Source organism: Equus quagga, chromosome 7 (genome assembly GCF_021613505.1).
Source record: "Equus quagga isolate Etosha38 chromosome 7, UCLA_HA_Equagga_1.0, whole genome shotgun sequence".
Lineage (NCBI taxonomy): Eukaryota > Metazoa > Chordata > Mammalia > Perissodactyla > Equidae > Equus > Equus quagga.
In genome coordinates, this window is record NC_060273.1 from 49,214,452 (window position 1) to 49,237,923 (window position 23,472).

At 49.6% G+C, this 23,472-nt stretch overlaps 1 protein-coding gene across 1 annotated transcript; it reads right to left on the minus strand.

Moving 5' to 3' along the window:
- Positions 1-13,661: 13,661 nt before the first annotated feature.
- MSX2 (msh homeobox 2) lies at positions 13,662-19,739 on the minus strand. The gene is made up of 2 exons (XM_046668352.1): positions 19,299-19,739; positions 13,662-15,393 (listed from the first exon to the last, which is right to left on the minus strand). The coding sequence occupies exons 1-2, from the start codon at positions 19,675-19,677 to the stop codon at positions 14,969-14,971; spliced, it is 804 nt and encodes a 267-aa protein (XP_046524308.1). The 5' UTR covers positions 19,678-19,739; the 3' UTR covers positions 13,662-14,968.
- Positions 19,740-23,472: the final 3,733 nt, after the last annotated feature.

The following is a 23,472-nucleotide window of genomic DNA, read 5'->3' on the forward strand; positions in this document are numbered from 1 at the left end:
CCTGGTGCAGGAAGCTGCAACGAGGTCTCCAGGTCTTGGCATCTATAAGTACGTAGTGGCTGTCCTTTCTTCGCTGTTCTCTGTGGAGAGTGGGACAGGTGGGGATAACGGCAGCTCACGTTTCTTAGGGCAGGACCCCATTGTGAGCCCTTCACCACAATGAGCCCAGTGAATGCCCACAAGAGCCCGAGAGGAGGGTTCTACTGCCATCCTGGAAGAACAAGGCACAGAGAGCACACACGTTCTGACCTCAGAGCCCAAAACTTAATCCTGACATCAGACTCTTAACCCCTGCATTAAACGCCTTTGAAAAATAACACCGTACTGCAGAGTTTGATGGGGGGGCTAGTGCTCCTGCTGAAGGCAGCACGCATGCGGGCCTGAAGGTTGGACTCTGACGACAGAAGACAGAGGCTCATCTGACAGTAGCCACTGGACGACAGGTTAACATGGCATAACTGCAGGACCACACTGGTCTCAATTATCTAGTCCTCTTAGTAGACGAAGTCAGAAATCCTGCAGTAAATCTCTACTTAGCCATGAACTCCCCATATCGTCCTGGGAAGGTCTCTTCCCCTCCCTGGCCCTCAGTTTCTCCGTATTTCAAACCAAAAGAGGTGGACTAGACAGATGTTTCCAAAGGGCGTTGTCTTCTCTGACATCCTTTCATTTGACACTGAAATTCTGTGATCCCACCAAGGGAGCCGTGGCATGTCTGGGACGTCTCCACATCAAGCAGTTGGAGACTCATTTTTAACCCCTCATAGATGTCTCTTACAAATTATCCAGGGTCATGGATTAGTTTAAATACAAAAGCTTAATTTCCTCTGCTTGGCTACTGTTATAAGGAATGATCAAAAGGAGTCAAGGAACAAACACAGTTGGCCGGAGAGAGAATGCCCGGGATGAACTGAGGGACGTCCTCTCTCCGGGCTCCTCCGGGTTTGGAAATCTTCGGGGCCTGTAATTCACTGCCACATCAGGCAGTGCTGAGATGAATCATAACATTTTGAGCCCTCAAAGAAAGGAGACAGAGCCCAGGGAGAGCGAAGCCTCAGTGTTTTCTCGGTTAAATACATGTTTTCATTGCAGGGTGATGGGTTGAGAGGAATGAATGGCCATGATTTAGTTATCTTTTGGATGGATGATTTTAAATGCTTGTTGGAAACGCTTTCATCAGACTGATTTTTCAAGCCGAGGCCGAGTGGAAGTCTTTGGCGGGGGAGCTGCTTGTCTTTCAGAGGTTGTGAAAGCTCTGGGCTTTGAGCTTCCTGGTGCAGGCATTTTGTTTTATGTTTTCAACGGGCACACGTTTCCTTCCACCCCACAATCCTTCAATCTGATGACTATCAAGACGCCTTGTCATAAGCAAAAAGGAAAGGGCAAGATGGATGTTGCAGGCGAGAGTGGGAGGATGAAGGGTAAAGGTGTGAACGTAGAAGTCTTCTAATCTATGCAATGCTTACTTGGGGCCTCCATGTGGCCACTAGTGTGGCAGACACTGCGAGCAGGGAGGAGGGACAAGGGAAAACAACCAGTGTTAGATAAATTATTAAAACGACTACTCCGCCTGACGGTTCGTGAGCAAAATGGGTCAGCTTTGGAGGTCTTGCTCAGTCGTGCCCACATGCCTCAGTATTTAAAGGTATAGATTTGCCTCCCAGATCTTCCAAAATGGCCCCGGGGAGACAGCTGGGTTCGCCCTTTGTCTGCGCCCAAGTCCTCTCCTGCGGTAAGATCTGACCAGGCCCTGCCACTATCTGCTCAGAAACGTTTAGAAGCTACTCCATGCCCAAGACAAGGACCAGAACCCTTACCGTGAAGTACAGGTTTGCCTCCCTGAGGGCTTTCTCCAGGTCAAGAATCACTAGTAGCATTTTATACACTATATCATCTCATTTTATCCTCACAGCAGCATCCAAGATAAGTGCTAGTCATCCACATGTTGCATATGAGGAAATCAAGTTGCAGGGAGATGCAGTGGCTTGCCCAAGGTTGGTGGGGTGAGGATGTGAATCCAGGGGTGCTGACCTAGAGTCCACACACAGTTCCCTGGCGCCCCTCAGAAGCCCATTTGCTCCTCCTGGGCATCGAGCACCTGCACGATTCTGTGCCAGCCTATTCCATTTGTCTCAGGGCTCTTCCTCCCCTCCTCTCTCTACCTGGAAGGGGATGTTAATCCTTCAAGTCATGGTTAGAAGTTTACCTTCTCCAGGAAGCGCCCCCACCCCAAATCAGCCCTGACAACTTGGTTTCTCCTTTCTCCCAACTCCCAGAGCTCTGAAGCTTCCCTAGGGAATTGTACCCCGCACCTCTGGGCAGTAACTGTGTAACTCCCTGGCTCTTTCCCCACCAAACTGGGAGCTTCTTGAAGACAAGACCCAAAGGGCTTGCATAGCCTCGAGGAGGAGACAGACATAAATCTCCCAATAAACCTATGCTTTAAAAAAATTGAAAAGCAGAAACTCACATGGATATTTTCACACCAATGTTCATAACGGCATTATACACAAGAGCCAAAAGGTGGAAAAGACCCAAATGTCCATTGACAAGTGAACAGATAAACAAAATCAGCCTTGAAAAGGCATGAAATTCTGAGACACGCTACAGTATGGATGAACCTTGAAATATTATGTTTAGTGAAATAAGTCAGACTCAAAATGACAAATACTGTATGTCCACTTCCATGAGATACCTAGACAAGTCTAATCCACAGAGACATTAAGGAGAATGGTGGTTACCAGGGGCTGGCGGAGGGGAATGAGGAGTGACTGTTTAATTGGGTACAGAGTTTCAGTTAGAGAAGATGAAAAAGTTCTGGAGATGGTGGTGATGGTTGCAAAACACTGTGAATGTATTTAATGTCACTGAATTGTACACTTGCAAATGGTTAGAATGGTAAATTTTATGTTATATACATTTTGCCACAATAGGAAGAAAGAAGGAAAACAACAGAGCAAGAAGGAGCTCATAAGGAAAAGAACTGAGAGATATAAGAAAGACTAACAGTAAATAACACTTTTCTACACTATTCCTCTCAATTTCAATATAGTAGAACTGGAAAGAAATTGCAGTGGAGCAATTTGCAGCCCCCAAGTGTGGTGGGGGCTATTCCTACTTTGCCCAGTCTGCTGGCCTTGCCTGCGGAGTCTGTGAGTTAACGGAGCACATAGGAAGCCAGTCTTACTGGAAGAGTTGCAGTGGCAGTGAGCACCCACCAGCACCACCACCACCGCCACCTGCCAGGATGAGCCTTTAAAGATGCACAAATATAACATCATCCCCGCCCCGACCAGTCTCCCAGTGATAGTGGCTCGTCAGCCCCTAACTCCTTTGAAAAATAAATTGTGTGTCCTTTAATTTGAATTTTCTGCTTGGGGCAAAGGTCTCAACTCTTCTGAGAACCTTGTGACCCTGACCCCACGTGTGAGCCTCTTTCCCCCTCTACATCATGCTACTGGCCTTGAAGAAATAACGTAGGCAGTGACTTTGTCAACGGTCAAGTGGTGCCTGAATGCCACTTCTCACTGGTTGGTTCTGAAAGGGGCTCTGGGGCAAACTTTGCAGTAACAGTACCACATGCCGCCCGCCATGCCCACCGCCTATTTAGAGGAGACGGGGTTACCTGGCTTCCTGAAACCCTCTAAATACCCAAATAAATGAAGCAACACAATCACACCAGAGCCCTCGACATCACAAAGTGCTCTTTGTCCATTGATTTCACGTGACTCATTTAGTTTTAATTTACGATCATATTTCATAACCTACCAGCAACTGGCCTGCAGTATATATGTGAAAAGTGATGAAGTTCTGGTAACATGAAACCTCGCTCTGGCCCGGAGTTTAGAAATCTGGGCTCTGATAAGTGCGGGGAGACTGTCAGACTTTGCGGGAGATTTTTACAATCTATGAATTAGTGACGCGTGAAATGGTCAGGTTTCTCCACAATGACCTAAAAAATCAAGATACCGTCCACAAAGGCCTAGTGCGCCCCAGATCTGAGGAGTGGGACCTGCGTCGTTACGCCCTCGAGAGGGTCACACTCCCCCAGCCCCTAACGAGACGTGGCATTGAGCAGTTCAGTCTAGCAGGATGACACTTTTTACTCTGAAATCATTACTTTTTAGTTTCCCACCTGATTCCTGAAGTGCTGTTTTCCTTTAAAACTCTATCCCTGGTCTCAAAGGAGCTGGAAAGTGTTAATTATGCCTCATCATGCCTCTGAAAAATACATCTGAGGGCTATAGGAGCAGGGAGCGGAGGTACGCAGAGGTCCCACATTACAGAAAAGAAAACCCAGGCTCCAAAGGCAAAAAAAAGAAATTTTTCTGAGGCTTCTTCTCTTCTTGCAAACCAGCAGCAGGTCAGAGCCAGCACTCCACCCTGTGCACTCCTGGCAGGGAGCCAGGGGGCGCATTAATTAGCCTCTGGACCACACTGTAAAACAAACGCTAAAGAAGTGTCCTATGTCCACCTAGACAATTTTATAACTCAGGGGGTTTCATTTAAGGCAATGTTTTAAATGTTTTTTGCCCATGAAGTATAAGGACAAGTAGAACGGGCTCACCACATTCTGGCTAACACGCCCGTCAGGGCTGTGGAAGTTATTTTAGTATTCATCTGTGACTAGTCATCAGGGACTCGAACCGAATCAAGAATCTTTTATGACCGCCTTGATAGCACTACCTGCCCATCTTGCCAAATGCAATCATTTTTATTGTCTTGTGAACCGAACCAACTTTTTAAAAGTTTGAACTCGTGGCAAACCTACACATTTTAGAAAACCTGAAAAAGCAGCAAAACCCGGAGCTCCCAAACAGTTCCCGGAACCGTTACGTCACTTGGTGAAACGTTCGTCTCTGTTCACTCAGTGACCCCTGTTCTTCCTGAGCGCTATCTCGGGCCAGGCTCCTTCTAAGCGCTGGGGACACAGTGCAAAACTGGACAGAACAAAACCTTTCCTGCATCCTATCGCGCTGACCCAGGCCTTGGTTCACAGGTGGAAAGCAAGCCTCCGAGCGCATCGGTGGCTAGTTTGGACTTGAGTTCAGTAACTCAGGCATCTCATTTGGTGGTCTTTGGTGGAAGCACCAAAATATCAATAAAAGGAGGGGCAAAGCCAGAGCAAGCTATTAGGAAGGGAGTATGATGGCGCTGGAGACTTGTCTTGTTGCCCAGCAAGCATACTATTTTTACCAAGTTGGCATGTTACAAGATGAATGAAAATAGCAAAGTTTTCAAAAGAAAAAATGCTTTTACTCACACTTTCTCTGAGTTTGGGAAGATATTATTGGATCAGATCAAATAATATGCACATATGTTTTCCATTTGAAGCAGCTGTGGGAGATGAACAGATATTTTCGGGGACCAAAACCCACCCCGCACCCTAGTGTCTCGGACCTGGATGCCTCTCTTAGTGGGCTGCTAATGTTTACAGTATAGGAGACATAGATTTCAGGCTGCTCCGAAATCAAATTTCCAAGGCCTGTTTGAGCTCAGATCGGTTGAACTGAACTAGAAATGTAACTCTTCCTTTTCTTTTTTTTTTCCCAATATTGCTCTTCTACACAGCTGCTATGTGACTTTGGGCATCCCCTCCACTCCTAACCTCTTGTATTATATGATCACAAAATTCCCTTCTATCCTAAGATTCTACGTTGTTGTCTTTCAATGTTATTCTACCCCCAGATCGAGATATTAGCCTGAAATGTCATTTTGCTTCAGGTGGCAACTTCTTATTTTAAATCAATTCAGAAACCCAGCAGTCCCAACGAACCATCTCTTTCATCCTGGTTTCTGCTCCTGTAGGTGAGACAAACTCAACACTCTTGATGAAACAGTGAATACTCTACAAAAGCAGTTTTGAGAGAATGTTTTTTAGAGCACAACAGTCAAATCCCAGCTCTACCACTCACAGGCTGTGAGACCATGGGCAAGCTACCTAATCTCTTAGGGCCCAGTTCTCTTCTCTATGAAATAGGGATGCTCCATTGCTGTGTTGCTATGGGGATCACAAGCAAATGATGTACAGGACTCCATCCACTGCCTGGCATACAGGAAGTGCTCATTTAATTCAGTTATTATCCAAAGAGATGAACAACATGATCTTTTTCTTCTCAGTCATAGTGAATTTGAATGATTCTGTTTGGAGAATTTCCAGAAAGTACTGGGGCATCATAGGACCGGTGCTCAGGATCATTGGTGTGTGCTGAGACACAGCAAAAAACTTCTTGCTGCTTATTTAAGGAGCTAAAAGGTTTAGTTTGCATGCTGTCAATATTGTAATTTTGAACCCCAAAGAGTCATCACATATTCATTTTACTTATCTTGTTCTAAAAAGCTTATGATTTCCCTCTTCTAGCCCCAGACTCAGCCAAGGATTGCGTGTGGAGGAAAATTTGGGCATTATTGCCTCTGAAAGAAACATTTGAGTCTGGCTCAGCTTTCATCAGTCGCAGACTTAGGAAATCTGCTCCCTCCTCTCTGATTGGTTCTTTCCTTCTAAGACCTAATTTCCTTGGCATTCGCCTGCTGCTTGCGAGGGAAAAATCCGTTTTACCTTCTCATCAAAGTGGGCTGTGGCTTGGTGGTATCTATGCAGTGCAGAAATGTCCCTAACACTAGGAATAATTTAGATTTGCACGTCCAGTTCCAAAGGCGGGGCCGCCTCGCTCCGCCCGGTGCCAGCACCCTGGAGGGCACTGACGTGGCAGGCACATGGCCCGCCCCCACCCCCCACCCTTTCAGGATGACTTCACTGCCCAGTTGCTTTCCTGGAATTCTCAAGTCCGAGATCATATTCCCCGCACGCACCCCTGGGGATTTTTACGTTGTCTTTTTGGCTCCTCTCTGTTCCCATTGCTAAACAAAGAGAAATTCAACCGCAAAGCCTAGACAGGGTGCCCGGTGATGCAGTGGGAAGAGGAAGATGAACACTTTGCGCACTCAGGCTCTCTCTAAATTGACCAATTTCACATCAATAAGTGGCTCATCCATCACCACCACCTTTCAGGTGATTTTCTATGACGGGATTTCAGGAGGTACTTAGAGGTCTTCTACACGATTTCTTTACAAAGTCAGTTTTTCCATCATCAAGCATTCTTAGCATTGAAATAAAAATAGGCAAAGCTTTGCTACTGAAATAGCTCTTTTCATATCAGGCCCTGAAACTCAGAAACCTCTTTCAGGGACCCGCACACTTTCTTTAGTCCACAGAAAAACAAAAAAGCCAGACAGACTTTCGGTCCAGTGAAGACTTGATCTTACCCAGGTGGGAGGAAACTGCACAGGTAATGTCAAACCCGGCTCTGCTTCCTTGTTGTGTGAGCTTACAGAAATTACCTCACCTCTCTGAGCACCTTTTTTATTTTCTATGACATGGGAATAATAATAATGCCCCATCTATTGCCTTGAGGGCTAAATAAGAATGAAAGTATTTTGGACACTGGAGTATATTCTATAAATAAGTATAAGGGATTAAGAATGGGTATGGAATAAAGGAAGTTAAGTTCTGACTTTACATGATTCTTATCCTTTTCATTTTTTTTTAATTTAGAAGACCTCTTAATAATAAAAGCTGATGGTAATAAGTACAAAGTAAAATTAGAGATAATTAAGTATTACATCATAATTGGCACTTTTTTCTTTTTAGTGGAATATAAAATGCATATTTGATAGTATCTTCAATTAGATGAAATACATTACATATATATTTAAGCTAACTGACTCTCACTATATATATGTAGGTCATATCCTGCTTTTTTCACTTGACATTTTATGTCGATATTATTGCAAACTGATTTAAGCCAATCTGGCTATTTGGCCTCATTCTGTGAAAAGTTAGTGTCACCCTCTTCATCTTTGTTTAGATGTATAATTATTAGCTCCCCATGAGTGGTAAACTATATAAAATGTAGACACGATGTGCTCTTTTTAAAGCAAAGGCCTTTGGGTAGAAGCCGGATAGTGTAATGGAAACAGCTGGAACTGACATGGATTTCTGGGCTCTGAGCTCACCAGCTGTGTGATTTCAGCCTTGCCGTGTCACCTCTCTGGGCAGTTTGCCCTCTGAGGTTTACTTTTCTCCTCTGTGAAAATCGGAGAACACACGGTTTGTGGCTTTCAGGGTTGCTATGAAGGTACAGAGAGAAGATGAGAGTGAAGGATGGCATTCAGGCCAGGGCCTCCGTTTGAGGGGGAGCTCCCTCCTGCTTACATCAGGGCTGCTCAGGCCCCAGTATTCTCACCTGGAAAATGGGGGTAAGGAAATGGGGATACTTCACAAAGTTGGCGCAAGGAATAAAGAAGCTCCTATCGGAAATATCTGGCTTAAGGCGCAGGTCAGCACACCTCGGTGCGGGGCCCCAGGTAAATCTCCCACCTCTGGGAGGCACTATTGCCTCGTGCTTTCACCCATGGCCTTTGGAGTTGCTGGGTCACAAGGTCTGATCCCAGGAGGGCCACTGCCTACCTTTGCCACCTTGGGCACATTAATGAAGGAACCTAAGTTCCTTTAACTCACATGGAGATGGTAACACCATCTCCCGGATGGCGGTGGGACTCCAAGGAGCTGATGCGTGTAAATCGCTGAGCACCAGCGTCTGGCTCTTGGGAAGCGCTCAATAAAAGGGACTGCTATTATCTGCTTGGCTTGCTCCTCTGGGCGTCGAGGTGTAAGTTTAATGATGGGGGGTGGGGGCGGGGTGGGATGCGGGCGCCTGGCCGGCTGAGATCTCTCGGGCCGGCGGAGCGGGCCGGGCCGGTGTCAGCGCGCGTTTATTGATGGCAGGTATTTGGGGAGTAATTGAGCGCGGCGGCCGGCCCGGGGCGAGAGTGGGCCTCCACGAGCAATTAAATGTGATTAGGCCGAGACCTTCGGGATCCAGCTGGGTGATTGATAACCCGGCCGCATTCCTGCCGGGCCCGCGACATCAAACGGGCGGCCGGCGGCGGGCGGGGCAGAAGGGGCCGCGCGGGGACCGGCCCTGCTCCGCCCGGCGCTGCCCTTCTAGCCCGCGACGCCCAAGGTTCAAGGGAGAAAACCAGTGACGCGCCCCCCTCCTGCTCAGGGTCTCTCCCTGGCTCGCCTGCCAGGTGCTGCAGGGGAGGGAAGGGGTCGGAAGGGACGTGGTGGCGAGGAGGAGTCCCCTGCGCGAGGGCGCAGCTCCGGCGCCCAGAGGAGCGAGGTCGGCCCGCCGGGCCTGGGCTCCCGGAATCCCGCACGAAATCGCTGGAACCGGGGAAGAAAGAACAGGCACTGGGAAGGAGGGCGGGGGAAATAGGTGACAGTGGGAACAAGAATAAAAAGAAAACGGAAAAACATTGGAAGACGCAATGGAGGAGCAAAGTGACGGGAAAGAAAGTGAGAAGGGAAAAGCAGTAAGAGAAAATTAAGAATGACAGCATGAAAAGGAGCAGATAGTAAGAAGACAGAGAAAGAGAAAGCTAAAAGATATAAAGTGGGACAGACCCGAGAAAGAATGAAAGGAGAGACAGCAAAAAAAGGATAAGAAAGGGGTGGGGCAGAGAAACTAAAGATGAGAAGGGAAAATTAGAGACAAAAGAATGGGGAAATGGAGAAGAAAGAAGTAAGAGGGAGGCAGAGCTGGCCTGAGTCCCTGCCTGCTTTTCCCCCACCCCCATCCCAGGCCCTGCCTCGATCTGGGCCAATTCTATGCCCGGAGCCAAGCCCTGCCTGGTGCCTGCGAGACCTGGCATTTGCCCCCACCAGCCTGACTCCTGCTCAGCCAAGCCCCAGGCCAGCTCCTCCCCCTCCAGGCTGCATGAGGGGCGACCCCTCCAAGCCCAGAGCCGGTAGTGGGCTCCCTGCACCCCAAGCCTGGGCCCCAGGAGCCATAAATCACAAGTGGAGGTGCTGGGGGTTCCTGGGGCCGTTGCCTCGGGATCCCCGGAGTCCTGGAGCCAGGGAACAGTTTCTGTCTGTGCTGACTCCACAGACAGGATCAAAACAGCATGAAAGAAATCAGAGCGAGAACGTCGGCAGGAGCTGGACTTCTAAAACCCCCTTCCGCCCCCATAGGCTTCAATATTAAAAAAACCCCCTAGGAGCCTCAGACACTGTATTAATTAGTGCAACCACCCATGAAAAGTTAGGTTTGGAGCGGCATTCTTTGCCCTGTGTGAAAAACCAAGTCTAATAAACAATTGTTAAGTTGGCCTGTTGCCGCTGGTAAATTACATAGCATTAAAAAAATAATGCTTTTCATATTAGGCACTAATTAAAGGTTGGGACAGCTTTAAAACAAGAGAGGGAGGGGGGAAATCAAAGAAAATATAAAAATGTTCTTTCAAGAGTTATGGAGGTTAATAAAGTATGTCTGCCAGAGTGAGTGTACTTTGCCCCCAGCTACAGCCAAACTGGAGCCACCACAATTGGGTCTCAATAAGATAATGATATTCCTTTCTCTGCTATTAAAAGCCTCCCAGTGCAAACTTAAAATGATTTATTTAATTTAGGAAATTATGAGGTGTAACTTCAAAGCCCGAGCCGTTAGTAATGGAAAATACCAGGTTGTTTAAAATTATAATAATAATTGTTTGGAGGACTCAGGACATCAAAGTGTTTTCATCAACAAATGCAGAGGGGTCCGGAGGAGCCTGGAAAGAGTCAGAGGAGGTGGATGGAGTTTGGATTTGATTATTACGAGCCTTATCAGGGCAGGATTCAGGATTCCCGCAGCCTGGTACTCTGTTGGGCTTTGAAGCGGGCTATTTCGGAAAGTAATTTTACTGCTTTTTATTTAGTTCCTAGCAGGGAGGAGGTGAGAGGGGTAGGGGGGTGGGAGGGGGTGAAGGGGTCCAGAAGTTGACAGCCGACTTTCCTCCTTGCTCTCTGACCAATTTCATTAGCGAGGCCCGCAGCATCACCAATCTGGAAAAAATTGTTTGACTTATGTTGAAGGGGAAAACGGGCACAATCAATTCCACCACCCGGGCCTGCGATTTCAGAGGGGTGTGTGTGTGTGTGTGTGTGTGTGTGTGTGTGTGTGTGTGACGTGGGTTCTTTTATAAATGAGGTTTATGTTTATTCCAAACCCAGCAGTGGAGAGGGAGTGGGGGTGGGGGAATGGCCTCTCCAACCCGTGGCAAATGAGCAGCTTTTATAGCAAAGAATGGCCGTGGGAGTTTTCCTTCGGTCAGACAAGGTTCCGCTCAAAGGCAGGATACTCTTTTCAGTCGGGTCAGGCAGACGTCTTGCCAGTGCCCGCTCTCAGCCAGGCCTTCTCTGCCTACCTCCTGCCGGCCCTGCCCCAGCCTCGCCTCCCCAGGGCCGCAGAGGGGAGAGCCGCCAGGCTGAGCCCCATGCCTGGGTGAAGGAGAAACTGGGCCCTCAGGTGGGAAGCCCCTGAGAGCAATGAGGGGTGGTGACAGGGCTGCAGAGAGGCCCCAGAGCTGGGCTCTCAGGGTTGGGGGTCTGGAGAGCTCGACAGGCCCCGGGTCATGTCTGAGGCAGGTCCTGCACAGCCTGCCTTTGCCAGCATCTCATGCCCACCGCCAGGCTCACACCTAGGCCCGAATTCTGCTGCTGCCACTTACTGGCTCTGTGACCGGTAGTCAGCCACCTCTCTGAGCCTCAGTTTCCTCAACTCTAAGATGGCATCAATAATACCTCCCCAGGGGTGTGCAACGACTAAATGAGACGTGAGAAAATGCCTCTTTCAGCACTTAGCAGGATCTCAATTAGTGTCATTTCCTCTCCTTTCTTCCCCTCCTTCTGAAAGCAGAGCTGTCTTTCTGGAAAGTTTGGGATGAAGGCTTTGACAAGTGTGGGAGGGGGCGAACCTGTGCGCCAGGCTCCGTCCGCCCCGGCGAGCATGTCTAAAGCCGGCACACTGGCGTCTTGGGCTTTAATTCCAAGGCGAGGCCGCGCGGGTTCTTGGTGACTCAGGGTCCTTCTGCCGCCGCAGGTCGTTAGTCTGATCTCTGAAAGGCCTGGCGTACCGAACCTGACCAAGGCGGGGACAGGGGCCGAACCGAACGCGGGGCAGCAGGTTCGGACGGAGCCCCGGAGCCAAGCGCCCGCCGGACGCGGACCTCAGGCGGTGGTCTGGGCCCCGCAACCGGCCCCGTCCTCAACTCGGCCACCCCATCCACCTAGCAGCGCTGCGGTGCGGATGTCTGAGCATAAGCAACTCTTTTTCGCTCTCCGGGCCTCAGTCTTCCTTTGGGGTTTGGGGCGATTGGGGTAACGCGCAGTCGCCCAGACGGTTTCCAATCCACCCCGCTGGCCACGCAGGACGCTGCCCTGTTCTCCGAATCGGACTCCGGTTCCCGACCCCTTCCTCCCCGGGGCGAACTGAGTCTTCACCCGGAGCCGCGTCTCCGGATTCCCCACCGGGCTGAGATGGCCCGAGGCTGCGGGGTCCGCGCGGCGCCGGGAAGGAAGCTCAGTGGACAGGCTAATTAGGGACCCAGCTTGGCGGCTGATGACGACACGAAACCGGGAAGGGCTTTGGCCTTTGGAAAACGTCTCTCATAAAGGGAGATGGCTGGATGCCGCGCTGGGACTAGGAGTTCGGGCGCACGCTTGGGGCGCTTTGGGATGCTCCTGCGGCTCGCTCCAGCTCGGGAGGGCAGCGGCCGAGCTGGGCGATATCGGTCCCCAGCTTCGGAGACCCCGTGGGTTGGGAGCACGGTCCGCACCGGAGCTGAGACCGCAGGCTGTCGCCCGACCCCTGGGAGCCTCCGCCCGCCCGCAAGACAGTTTCCGGCGCCCACTTTCAAACAGGCTGTCGGCCCAAAGGGAACGTGGGACGAAAGCACTAGTCCTGGTAGGTGCCAGATGCCGGTCTCCCCACCACGCAGCTTTGCGTCAGAGTTCTCCATCCCCTTCGGCCTGGTTCCCAGGGTCACCGGAGCTTCTCATCCGATAACCGACCCCGGAAAGGTGTCGTCAGTGGCTGCTTATTCGTGCGGCAGAGAGCGGAGGTTAAGCTCCTTCTCCGCCCCCCCTCACCCATTACCAATTTATTTTAATGGCGATCCCTCAAACCCAAAGCCCGACCCCTGTTCTGTACCCAGTGGAAAGGGAGGCTGCAAAGCAAAAGGGACTTGAATGAACCACCTTCCGCCTTCAAACCGAAAAGAGCATTTGTTCGGGGGTCCATCTCCTTGGAAGGGGATAGGAATGGGAAAGGGAATGCGATTTGACACAGTCCTCAAAGGGCAGCAGGCACGCATCCCCCACCCCAGCGAATGCATCTCGTTCCCATCTCTACTTGCAAAGAGCTATGGGTCGCTCTCCCTCCGCTTTAAGTTTGTTGTTGTTTTGGTAGCTGGGAGATTTCAAGTTCAAGATTTTTCCCTTGATCATCTACAAACCACTCAGATTCTGGCCCATCCCCCGGCTCCACCACTTCTTCTAAGCTCATCTTTCACTGGAGTTTGAAAATCTAAAAGCAATTCTGCTTCTTTTCCATGAGTAACACAAGCTGCCAGAGGAAACATTTCAAAGGATTTCCCTATTTTCAATCGACTCCCTCACCCCACGCTGAATCTGGCCACAACTCTTGATTGCTTCACATTAAAATCATAATACAATTCACCATCCCCCCTCCCCAAATCTGAGTGGCATTTTCGAGCTAAACCCAGCTAAGAACGGAGAGCAGCACCTCTTAAAATAATTTTGAGTTTGGACAAACTTTACTGCAATAAAACAAACGTTTAATTTAATTCAGAATAAGAGATAAGAAATAACTCTTCAATAAAATATATAAAATTATACAAGGCACCCTTTCAAAGGGATGGAAGTATACTGATGGGGGGTTGGGGGAGGGGAGAGATGGATGGGAAGATGAAATACCAAGGAGCTAAATGGGCTGTCTGACAACACCATTTTTAGCAAGTCACAACATGGCTTTACCCTCTGCCCCCAACATGTTACAAAGTATATAAATTTTTCTAATAAGTTTAACACATACAATAGGTACACACAGAGAAAGCATGATTTTTTTTTTCTTTCTGGATCTATTCATTGTTCAAGAATATTTAGCATATAGGTAATGGCTACAAGATAATTCATTTTTTTTAAGCAGAGAACTATCCCCCCCCCCCAAAAAAAATCACCTTTGCAACGTGTGAGGATTGACGTACCTAGTATTTCACAGAAACCATCAATTCCTCCAGGCATGCTTTAACTTTGCACTCTCCAATTATCTGAAAGAGAGTTAAGCAACAGCCTCCAGAGGAATTAGGAAGAACTTCCATTTTCCACCTTACCCCAGGCACTCTCAGGATTCTTCTCATCCCCCTTTTATTGATCTTACAAAAAAAAAAGGAAAAGGTAAAACTTTAGCAATGTGTAACAATGTGTAGAGGGGAAAAAAACAGGGCCAAATATAGTAATATCTAATGAGTTTTTTAAAGCATGTAAAAATGCAGAACATGTGTCCCCGTCACTTGAAGGAATCTCTCCATAACCACCGTCTATGCATATGGTGTCTAATTCTAGTATTTGTTTTCCATAAGCAAAAGTCAATTATCCTGACAAAAATCACCAAATTTCAGCAATTTTAGCAAATAATTTGTCTCCCACTATAAGAAAAGACAACAAATAGATTTAAGCAGTCTCTTTTAGGAAGATGATATATAGAAAAGAGGATATATATGTATACAAATTTTGCCTTTCAAAATAATTCAAATTTTTATGTATGCTGTATAAAAATGTTATATTTTATTATATATATATATTTATATATAAAAACCATCAGAGCCAATCTGTGTGGAAGGAGTAGGGGACATCTGGAAGATTACACCAAGAAAACAGGGGTTGGTGTCTCCAGTCTAAAGAACAAGTTCGAACTCTACCTGCAGCCCTGCCAGCCTGGTCGCTTAGGGTGGTGTAAGCAAGGTTTCCAGGACAGGATCACTGGCCTGGGACCGCTTTCTTGGAGAGAGAGAGGGAACGCGTTTAAACAAACATCCAACATGGAGTCTATTGAGCTGGTCCTTAGGATAGATGGTACATGCCGTACCCCACTGGAGTCGCGTAGAGTCCGACGGGCGGGATGGGGAGCACAGGTCTATGAAAAGGATAGGATGCTCCGTAGATGGATGCTGCTTGCAGGGGCGAGTTGATGGGGAAAGGGAGGCTGAAGCCAGAGGGCAGCATAGGTTTTGCAGCCATTTTCAGCTTTTCCAGTTCTGCCTCCTGCAGTCTTTTCGCCTTGGCCCTGCGGTTCTGGAACCAGATTTTGACCTGGGTCTCTGTGAGGTTCAGAGAGCTGGAGAACTCTGCACGCTCTGCGATGGAGAGGTACTGTTTCTGGCGGAACTTTCGCTCCAGGGCGAGGAGCTGGGACGTGGTGAAGGGTGTGCGTGGCTTCCGATTGGTCTTGTGTTTCCGCAGGGTGCAGGTGGTGGGGCTCATATGTCCTAGAGAACAGAGAGGGGTGAATTAGCAAAAGAAAGTGGCTTTCTCTCCAGGTGTGTCTGTGCAGGCCTCTCCTCTTCATCTTTCAGAAAGGTCCTCCTCTCAAAACTCTGTGTGTGTGGTGGTATCTTTTTGAGGGGGAAGTAAAAGACCGTATTTAAACGGCTAAACTGCTTTATTAAAAAATTTGAGTCTTTTTACAAAAAAATTGGAAATTTAATGATGGAACAGAACTTTCTATATGGGAAACAAACATCATTAGAGATAATGGAAATACGTCATCAGCTGAGTGTTCTGAGAAACAAAACCCCTTCTCTTCTGAGCTTAATTTCTCATCTTTAAAATGAGGCGTTAGGTTCATGATAATCCTCATTTCCCTAAGATGATGAGATAATCACAAATGAGAAGAAAAATGAGAAGTGTCTTATAAACTGGGTTGGTCCCTTCTCTGCACCAGGAAAAGTTGGATTGCATCAGCGTTACTTATGAAGGATAACTGTGCAGATAAGGTCTGTAGTAAATTAATAGCATCTTTGGATTTGGGAGCAGCCCCATGCAATAAACAACCACACAGCTGTCATTCTATCCAGTCCACAGATTATAAAACCTGAACATCATTTGACAGATCTGGATGTGGGCTAAGTTTCTTGGCTGGGTGCTTCTGTAATATAAACTTTACTAAGAAGGAGGGAAAAATTAGCTTGCCCATAAATGTAAATGTCAGGGGAAATAATGCTGCCTCTGAATTAAGAGCATGTGATGACATCTTAGTCATCTCCTCTACCCATTCTATGGTTTAGAGCAAATGTGTAAACGATTAGTTTGTCTCGGGAATTCACAAAGAGGGAAATAACAAGCAAAATAAAGGTATGCCAACAGCATCCAGGCTCCATACTGAAAATGGATTCAACTGTAGGAAGTCACAGGACTGAGCATCCTCGTGCTTCCACAGCTAACTTGGGCTTCTTTTCCGCAAGGAGAGGCGGGGGAGGAGTGTGAAGTTGTGGGACAGAATACTAAACAATTAATTTTCTGCATTTGGCTTTTATGAGCTATGCTAATTTTCCAAATGTAGTAACTCCAAAGCACTCACGGGGAGAATGTCGCATTTCTTGTTTAGTAACTTCGGTGGCCCAAGGAAGAGTTTACACTTCACAGTTGAGGGTGACACAGCACAAGTCCCAACCCGGCCTCCATTTCCAACAAGAAATGGATTTGTCCTAGTGTGACATTATTCACCATCACTTTAGTGATGAAAAAGAAGGAGATAGTTCGTTCTGCAACCCATGAAAAAACAGAAATCTGGGAGAAGGACGGGTAGGAAATGACCACAGGAGTCTAGACTTTTACATATGCTAATCCCTAAAGAGGCCAGGGAACTGGGGTGCCTAATTCTTACTTTACAAATAAACTAACCACACCGTCTGAGACTCAGAGACCTGTGGAATGCTCACCCTTCACAAACCCGGCCGGGTTCTCAAGAGGACCCAGCTGTTTCTGCTCAGATACCAAGCTCCTAGCGTCTACCCAATCCTCCTCTATGTTTGGAAGCAACTCCGTGCCTGGGAACCAGCATTGCAGCTGCTCCTAGAGGCTGCATTTGAATTATGAAATCCAGGCGACAGGGATCGCACATGTGTATCAAAGTCACAGAGCTACGGGGCTTCCTCCCAGCACACCACTCCTCCCCCAACCCCCACCCCATTTTAAACCAGCCAGAGGAAGGATGCGATTATACAAAGCAAAACAGCATTTATCCTACTTCCTCCAAATAACAAAACCAGGCCCGGGCGGGTGGCTCCCTCTCGCCCCAGGCTCCGTCGCTAGGCACTCCCTGGACCCACTACTCCAACCACAGGGCTCCTGCTGCCATCTCCAGGCCCCAAGAACCTAAGACCCGCTTTTTGTTTTAAAATGAAATTTTCTCAGAATCTCCGATTTTTCTCACGGGAAGGTCGTATCCAGGCCCAAGGCTGCCTGACCGAGCAGATCACTCCAGGACACTGTGGCAGGGATGTTTACAGAGCAAGTTGGGAATTGCCATCCCAGAACCTCGAGGCCTAAGGAAGTGGAGATTTCTGACCTCGGGACATCACTACCTGTAAGGTCTCCATCCTTGATATGCCCCTGGGCATTGACCCAGGCCTAGGAGTACATGGGCACTCAAAATTTGTCAAACAAATTAAGTCCCTTGAGGTTTCTGAGCCTCTATTTCACCAGCAATAAAATGGGTAAATATAGATCTGGCAGTGTGGTTCAGAGAGCTAAAGTTTAGAAAGCCCACAGCCCTATCTGCCATCAGGCAGGTGATCATCAAACGTCCCCAAGGTTTTTCTGTCAAGCCTGAACTCGGTGTGTGCTGATTCCTCTGAACTCTGCAGAAATGTCCTCATCTGTTACCAGGAGGCCGGCTGCTGCCACACACAAATCAGATAAGATAATCCGGGGAAAAGTGCTGTAAAACACTGTGCAAACTTTAGTTTAAATTCCTTGAGTCCTTAATCTCCACGCCCTTTGAATCTTTTGGAGTTTCTAACAGGGTGGAGAGAGATGCCAGAGGGCATAGCCACTGACGCCGGGGTGGATGGCCTTGTTTTGTTCACAAAATACTGTGCGGCTTGAATCTTGAGGGCTTACTGGAGAAAGGTAGAAAGATGTGGTTCTCCTGGGTGTGGAAAAAGTTGCCGCACAGGCCCCTCTTTCTCACCTTTCCCAGAGGTACAGTGCAGGTAGAGAAATCTTAAAGGCCAGGAAACAGAAGGAAAAGGAACTATAGGGAATGACTTCTCCAAATTGCAAAAGGACCCACGGCCCAAAAATGGACGCTAAAGCTGGAGGCGCAAACAGCTCTTATGGGCCTCTCTGCCCTCCTGCCTCATTGGCAGGAAACAGGTACAGGTGTGAGGACTTCTGCTTGGTCTCTCGGGGGCAAGGGATCAAAGGTTGCTAGGGCACCATACAGAGGAGCAGGGCTTGGACACCAGGCCCCTTGGCCAACTCAGCCATGGTTGGTGACCTGGCTCAAGCAAGTTCAGGCCTCAAAGTGTGGACAACTGAAAATGGGGAGAACCACAGGTCACGTGCCTTTGCCCACACTTTGGGGTTCCAGCGATGATCTGGATCAGGTGAACTAATGAGCATCACTCTGTAAACTGTCAAGCGCTGCTGGAATGCTGTTAATTATTACTGTGAGCCAAAAGGAGCCCGCGCGCTTCTGACCCCAGCCCGCTCCCGGCGAAGCTTAGAACCTCGCCAGCGAGGTGCTGGCAGCGGCGACGACCGGGCGACATTTCCTCGCCGCATCAGTCTCTGCCACCACCCTTCGTGGGATCCTGCTACGACACCCCAGGGACCCACGGGAGACAATTATTTCTACCCAATGTCGGGTTAGATTTCAGTTAGCTCGTCGTTAAAATGAGGGCGCACCGCGCAGAGTTGTGAACTTTGAAAGGAGGTAAGACCCCCCGCCTCTGCCTGGCACATATTCGAGCGCTCAGTAAACGTGGACCCCCTTCACTCTCCAGAGACCCCAGCGGACACAGAAGCAAAAATAAGCGAAGGGGCCGGAGCGCAGCGCTCTGGGCTAAAGAAACCGATGAGCAAGCGACCCCGCAAACCGAGCCGGGGGTCGCCCTTCAGAGATCAGGGAGCCCGCAATCGTGTCGAACACCCTGTATCGCTGCGGGATTCCGAACAGGCGCTGCGCGGGTATTACCCAGAGGGTGTCTCGGATGCAGCCGGGGCGCTGCCTCTGGGGATAGCGAGGCGTCAGGCACTACGATGCTTGTTTCCGGGGTCACAGTGCAGAGAGGTCTGCGTACCCGCAGCCTGGAATACCGGCCCCCAGTTCCCTCCAGTACCCCCACGCACCGGTCTACCCCTCGCCCCGGCCCGGCCGCGCACTCACTTGGCGGCGGCGAGTATCTGCCGGGCTCCTGCATCCACGCCGCTCCGTCTTCTGAATTTTCCGACTTGACCGAGGCGGTCTCGAAGGGCTTGACCAGGGACCCGGGGCTGTGCGCTTCCCGGGCGCCGTGTCCCGGCAGCAGCAGTGGCCGCAGAGTGGCCCCGGCGGAGGCGCTTTCGGCCGGCAGCGGGGACGCCTCCTTGGGCGGCTTCTTGTCCGACATGAGCGCCTCCACGCTGAAGGGCAGGCTGGAGACCTTGACGCGGCGCTCCTCGGCGGCCCCCTCGGCGCCCCCAGGCCCCGGGCCGGGCCCGGCCACCATCGCCGGGCCCTCCTCATCAGAAGAAAACAGGTCATTGCCTTTGGACGGAGAAGCCATGACTTCTCTGCCCTACGTAGCTCCCGGCGCGCGACTCCGCTGGCAACCCGGCCGCGGCGACTCAAACTTTTTTGCGGGGAGACGGGAGGGGCGCGCCGGGAGCCGTGCCTTGCCTCCAAGGGGAAGTGGGAGCCTCGGCCCAGCCAATCCGCGCCGGGCCTGGCGCTGACGCCACAGACGCTCGCCTCCGATTGGCTCTTCTGGAAGAGGCTGGGACCTTTTTTTTTTTTTCTGTTTGAAATAAATTAGGAGTTAATTACAGGAGCAGTCAGCAGAGTGGTTATTAGGCGATCCCTCAAGGGTTATAATCACGCCAAAACTGAAAAGTCCAAGGCGTAATTAAGGCCGATTATTTAAAGAGGAAGTTCGCCTAGTTCCATTTCTTCTGTCTTTTGACCCCTCTTTTTAAAAGGTACCCCGCACCTCTACCACTCCCACCCGCCCGCCAGAACACCTTTAAAATCTGCAACTGACATTGCAGAAACATTTATGAAGCTCCTACTATGCGCCGAGACTAGGCTAACTTTACAACTTTAAGAGTCAGCCCTGAAACACACGGGCCAGTATCCCTGCTAAAGGAAGTAATCCGTGCACAGCGCTTAGAAGAGTATTTCGCTGTTAGCAAGTGCCCAACAGCGTCCGCTATTACTGTAACTCCGCCGAAAGAACAGGGGCTGGAGGGAGCCCGAGAGGTGGTCAGGGCACTGCCCACTCCCAAATAGTGTCGACTAGACAATGTAAACCAGTCGTCCCCATCTCTTCCACTCAAAAACAAAACCAGCGCCCTCCTAGAGACCTGGAATCCGCGTGTTTTCTTTTGCCTGAATCTCTTTTCTGGGCGACATCCGGATCCGACCTTTTTCTCAAGACTGCGTGCATTGTGTGTTCGTGCGTTTGTTTGAGCCCATGTTTGTCATGTGTGCTTGGGTGCCAGTGTTTACCTTTAAGGAGGAGGAAGAGAGAGGAAAAGGCACCGATAAAATCTAGTGCTTCCCTCCCCCTTGCAAATCTCAGAAATACCGGGTTCCAAGTTTGCACACCCGAGGCCTGGGCACCTTTTCGGGAAGCACATTTTTATTCATTGCACCTGGTTTAAAAAAAAAAGATATCTCCACCCTATCCCAAATTATACCTTAAGTAATTACATCTCAAAGGCTTAGCGATGACTGTCTTAGTCCAGAGAAGAGGAGAGCGAGCTTCCAGCCAGCAGAGGCCTCACATCTCTCCTTAGGCCGCGGGGCCAAGAGCGACTGCTTCAAATGACTCTCTCCAGGCTGCAACTGCTTTTTCTCTACCTGCCCGATTATCCTGCGAGTGATGAGGCAAACAGAAGTCCCCTGGTTCGGGGCCTTGCACAGAGCAGATGCTTGCTAAACAGTCCCCAGAGCCTTGGAAGGAGGGGGCATTGTTTTCATTACTGAAATGACCACGGCTTGGAGAATGCCTCCCAGCTCAAGAGGCAGAAACTGGACTCCCACACCTACTTCCAGACCACCTTTCTGAGGCTCTGTTTCCTTCACCCCAAACCTCTGCCTGGAATGAAACTGTGCTGGCCCAGGGCAACCAGAATAGGCATTATCTGAATCTTAGAGGTTAAAAACAGTCTGCACTGGCCAGTTAATTCAGTTTGATTAGAAGTGGTCCTGAAAAAGTTAAAAAGTAAAGCAGTCCTAACCATAGTCTTCTAAAACCTCTGGGTCCCTCTCCCACCACTAGGGACAAACACATTCTTTTTATTTTTCCCCATAAAGTGAAAGCTCAGAGAAAGTTTAAAAGGAAGAGAAAAAAAAAAACAGCAACTATGAAAGCTATCTGGAGATGTATGCATTTTCCCCTTGAGTCATTCTTGATGATAGTCAGCTTGATATGCATCTCAAATACAGTACAGGTAAATCCAGGTTCAGTTCTGTGCCTTCTGGACCCAGCTAGGTGCAGGCTATATATTTTGGAAGCAAACCTGAAATTCGTTTAGCCTTCAGCTGCCAAAGTGTACAAAAGGGTTTGGCTTTCAGTTGGGCTGTACCCAGCCACTGTTTTATAACTGCTCCTGAAAATTCTTTGTTAATATTGGTTAGTTTAGAGGCACACGGGCTCACTCCTGGGAAATTAAAGAAATCAATACTACTTGAGTTCTTTTATTTTGATGAAATTTCTGGGAGAGGAGAAGCCAGGTGCCCCTCACTATTCTCGGGTCCTGATGTTCAGGTAAAGAAATAAATATAATGAAGCCAGAAATAGGAAAATAGTTGAGATAAAAAATAAACGACTAGTGTTCAAAGTCAGGGTGCCAAGCTCGGCTAAGAGCACCAGAGGTGCCCAGGGGGCGACCAGCCTGCCCACCTTGTCTTCTGCCAGCTCCCTGCCGGGGAGGAGACAATTCAGGAAAGGGTCTCACTTCTGCTGGGAAAAGAGTGGGACTTCCACACAACTCTAACCCTTTATGGAAAGTCCCATCTATGCATTTGCTCCTCCAGTTGGCTGCATTTTCAGAATATTTTCTTCACCTCTTCCTGGCCGCGTGACCTTGGGCTCCTTACTTGCCTTCCTCAGCCCACTTCTTATCTCTAAAATGAGAGATAATAAGCCCTACCTAGGATGGCTCTTGTGGTAATCAAATTCAGTAAGCTACATAAAGTAACCAGAAGGTGTAGGGGATCAATAAAAAAATATCAAAATAAAAATACTCATTTCTTAAAGCAGTAACAAGTATCGAATGCTTTCTCTCTGCCACGTATCCCACAGGAGGCGCATTGCCCGCCTTCACGGAGTTCACGGTGGGTAGGTTGTTTGCAAAATCTTGGGGGTTGAGAATTTGGCTGGGCCTGAAAAGTGTGTAGTCCTTTAGCGAGGACTGGCTTTGGCACTTAGGGTCATTCCATAAAGGTTAGTTCCCGGTGCATATTCGCACGCAGAAAAGTGGGGTTCCAATCGGAACTCAGTCACCACTAAGCGTCAACTCTGCATGATGCTTCAGTACCTGGACCTGTCCTCCAGGATCTCATTTGTTTCTTCCAACACGCCGCTCCGGGTGGAGATTATTTTCCGTATTTTACAGATGAAAAGCCTAAGGCTAGAAAGCGCTAAGTGTGCTGCCCAAGGTCACGCAGGTAGGAAGTGGAGGACCCGGGGATCCCCCCACGCGTCACACAGGCCCCGGCGCGCGGCCACGCAGCCGTTCAGGTTCCCGCGCTCCCCGAGGCATTTCGCACGCGCCCGGGCCCTGCGTGGAGCGGCCGCGCACGCGCACCGCAAATCCCAGGGTGAAGACACTCCTTGCAAACTGTGGAGGACTGCGCGCGGACAGCAACGATTGCAACCCCCAAGACCGATCGCTGGATCCTGGCATTTAGGAGGAGGCGGGGGAGGGGCGGAGGAGGGGGCTGTAGACGGGCCAGGGTTGCGGGCAGGCGCCAGGCGCGGGGAGATGAAAGGCGGGCTCCAGGGGAAGGGGCTGCGCCGGGTGACCGACTCCAGCCGCGCCGGGCGCTCCGCCCCCGCCCCGCCCCGCCCCCGCTGCCCGGGGCAGAGGCGGCTGCCCGCGCCGGAGCCGCGTTAATTGCTCTCGGCCCCGGCACTCAGCCTGCGCGGAGCCGGGACAACCTCGCTCCAGGAGGAATGACAATTCGCCCTAATGGGACAACCTCGCTCCCAGAGGAGTGACAATTCCTCCTAATGGGCCGCTCGTTAGCGGCCTATTTTGCCGAACCCGGGTATCAGAAGCGGGCAGACAAGCGGGCGCCAGTGTCCGCCTGGAATTCCACAACACCGCTCCCCCGTCTCCCCCAACCCCCCAAG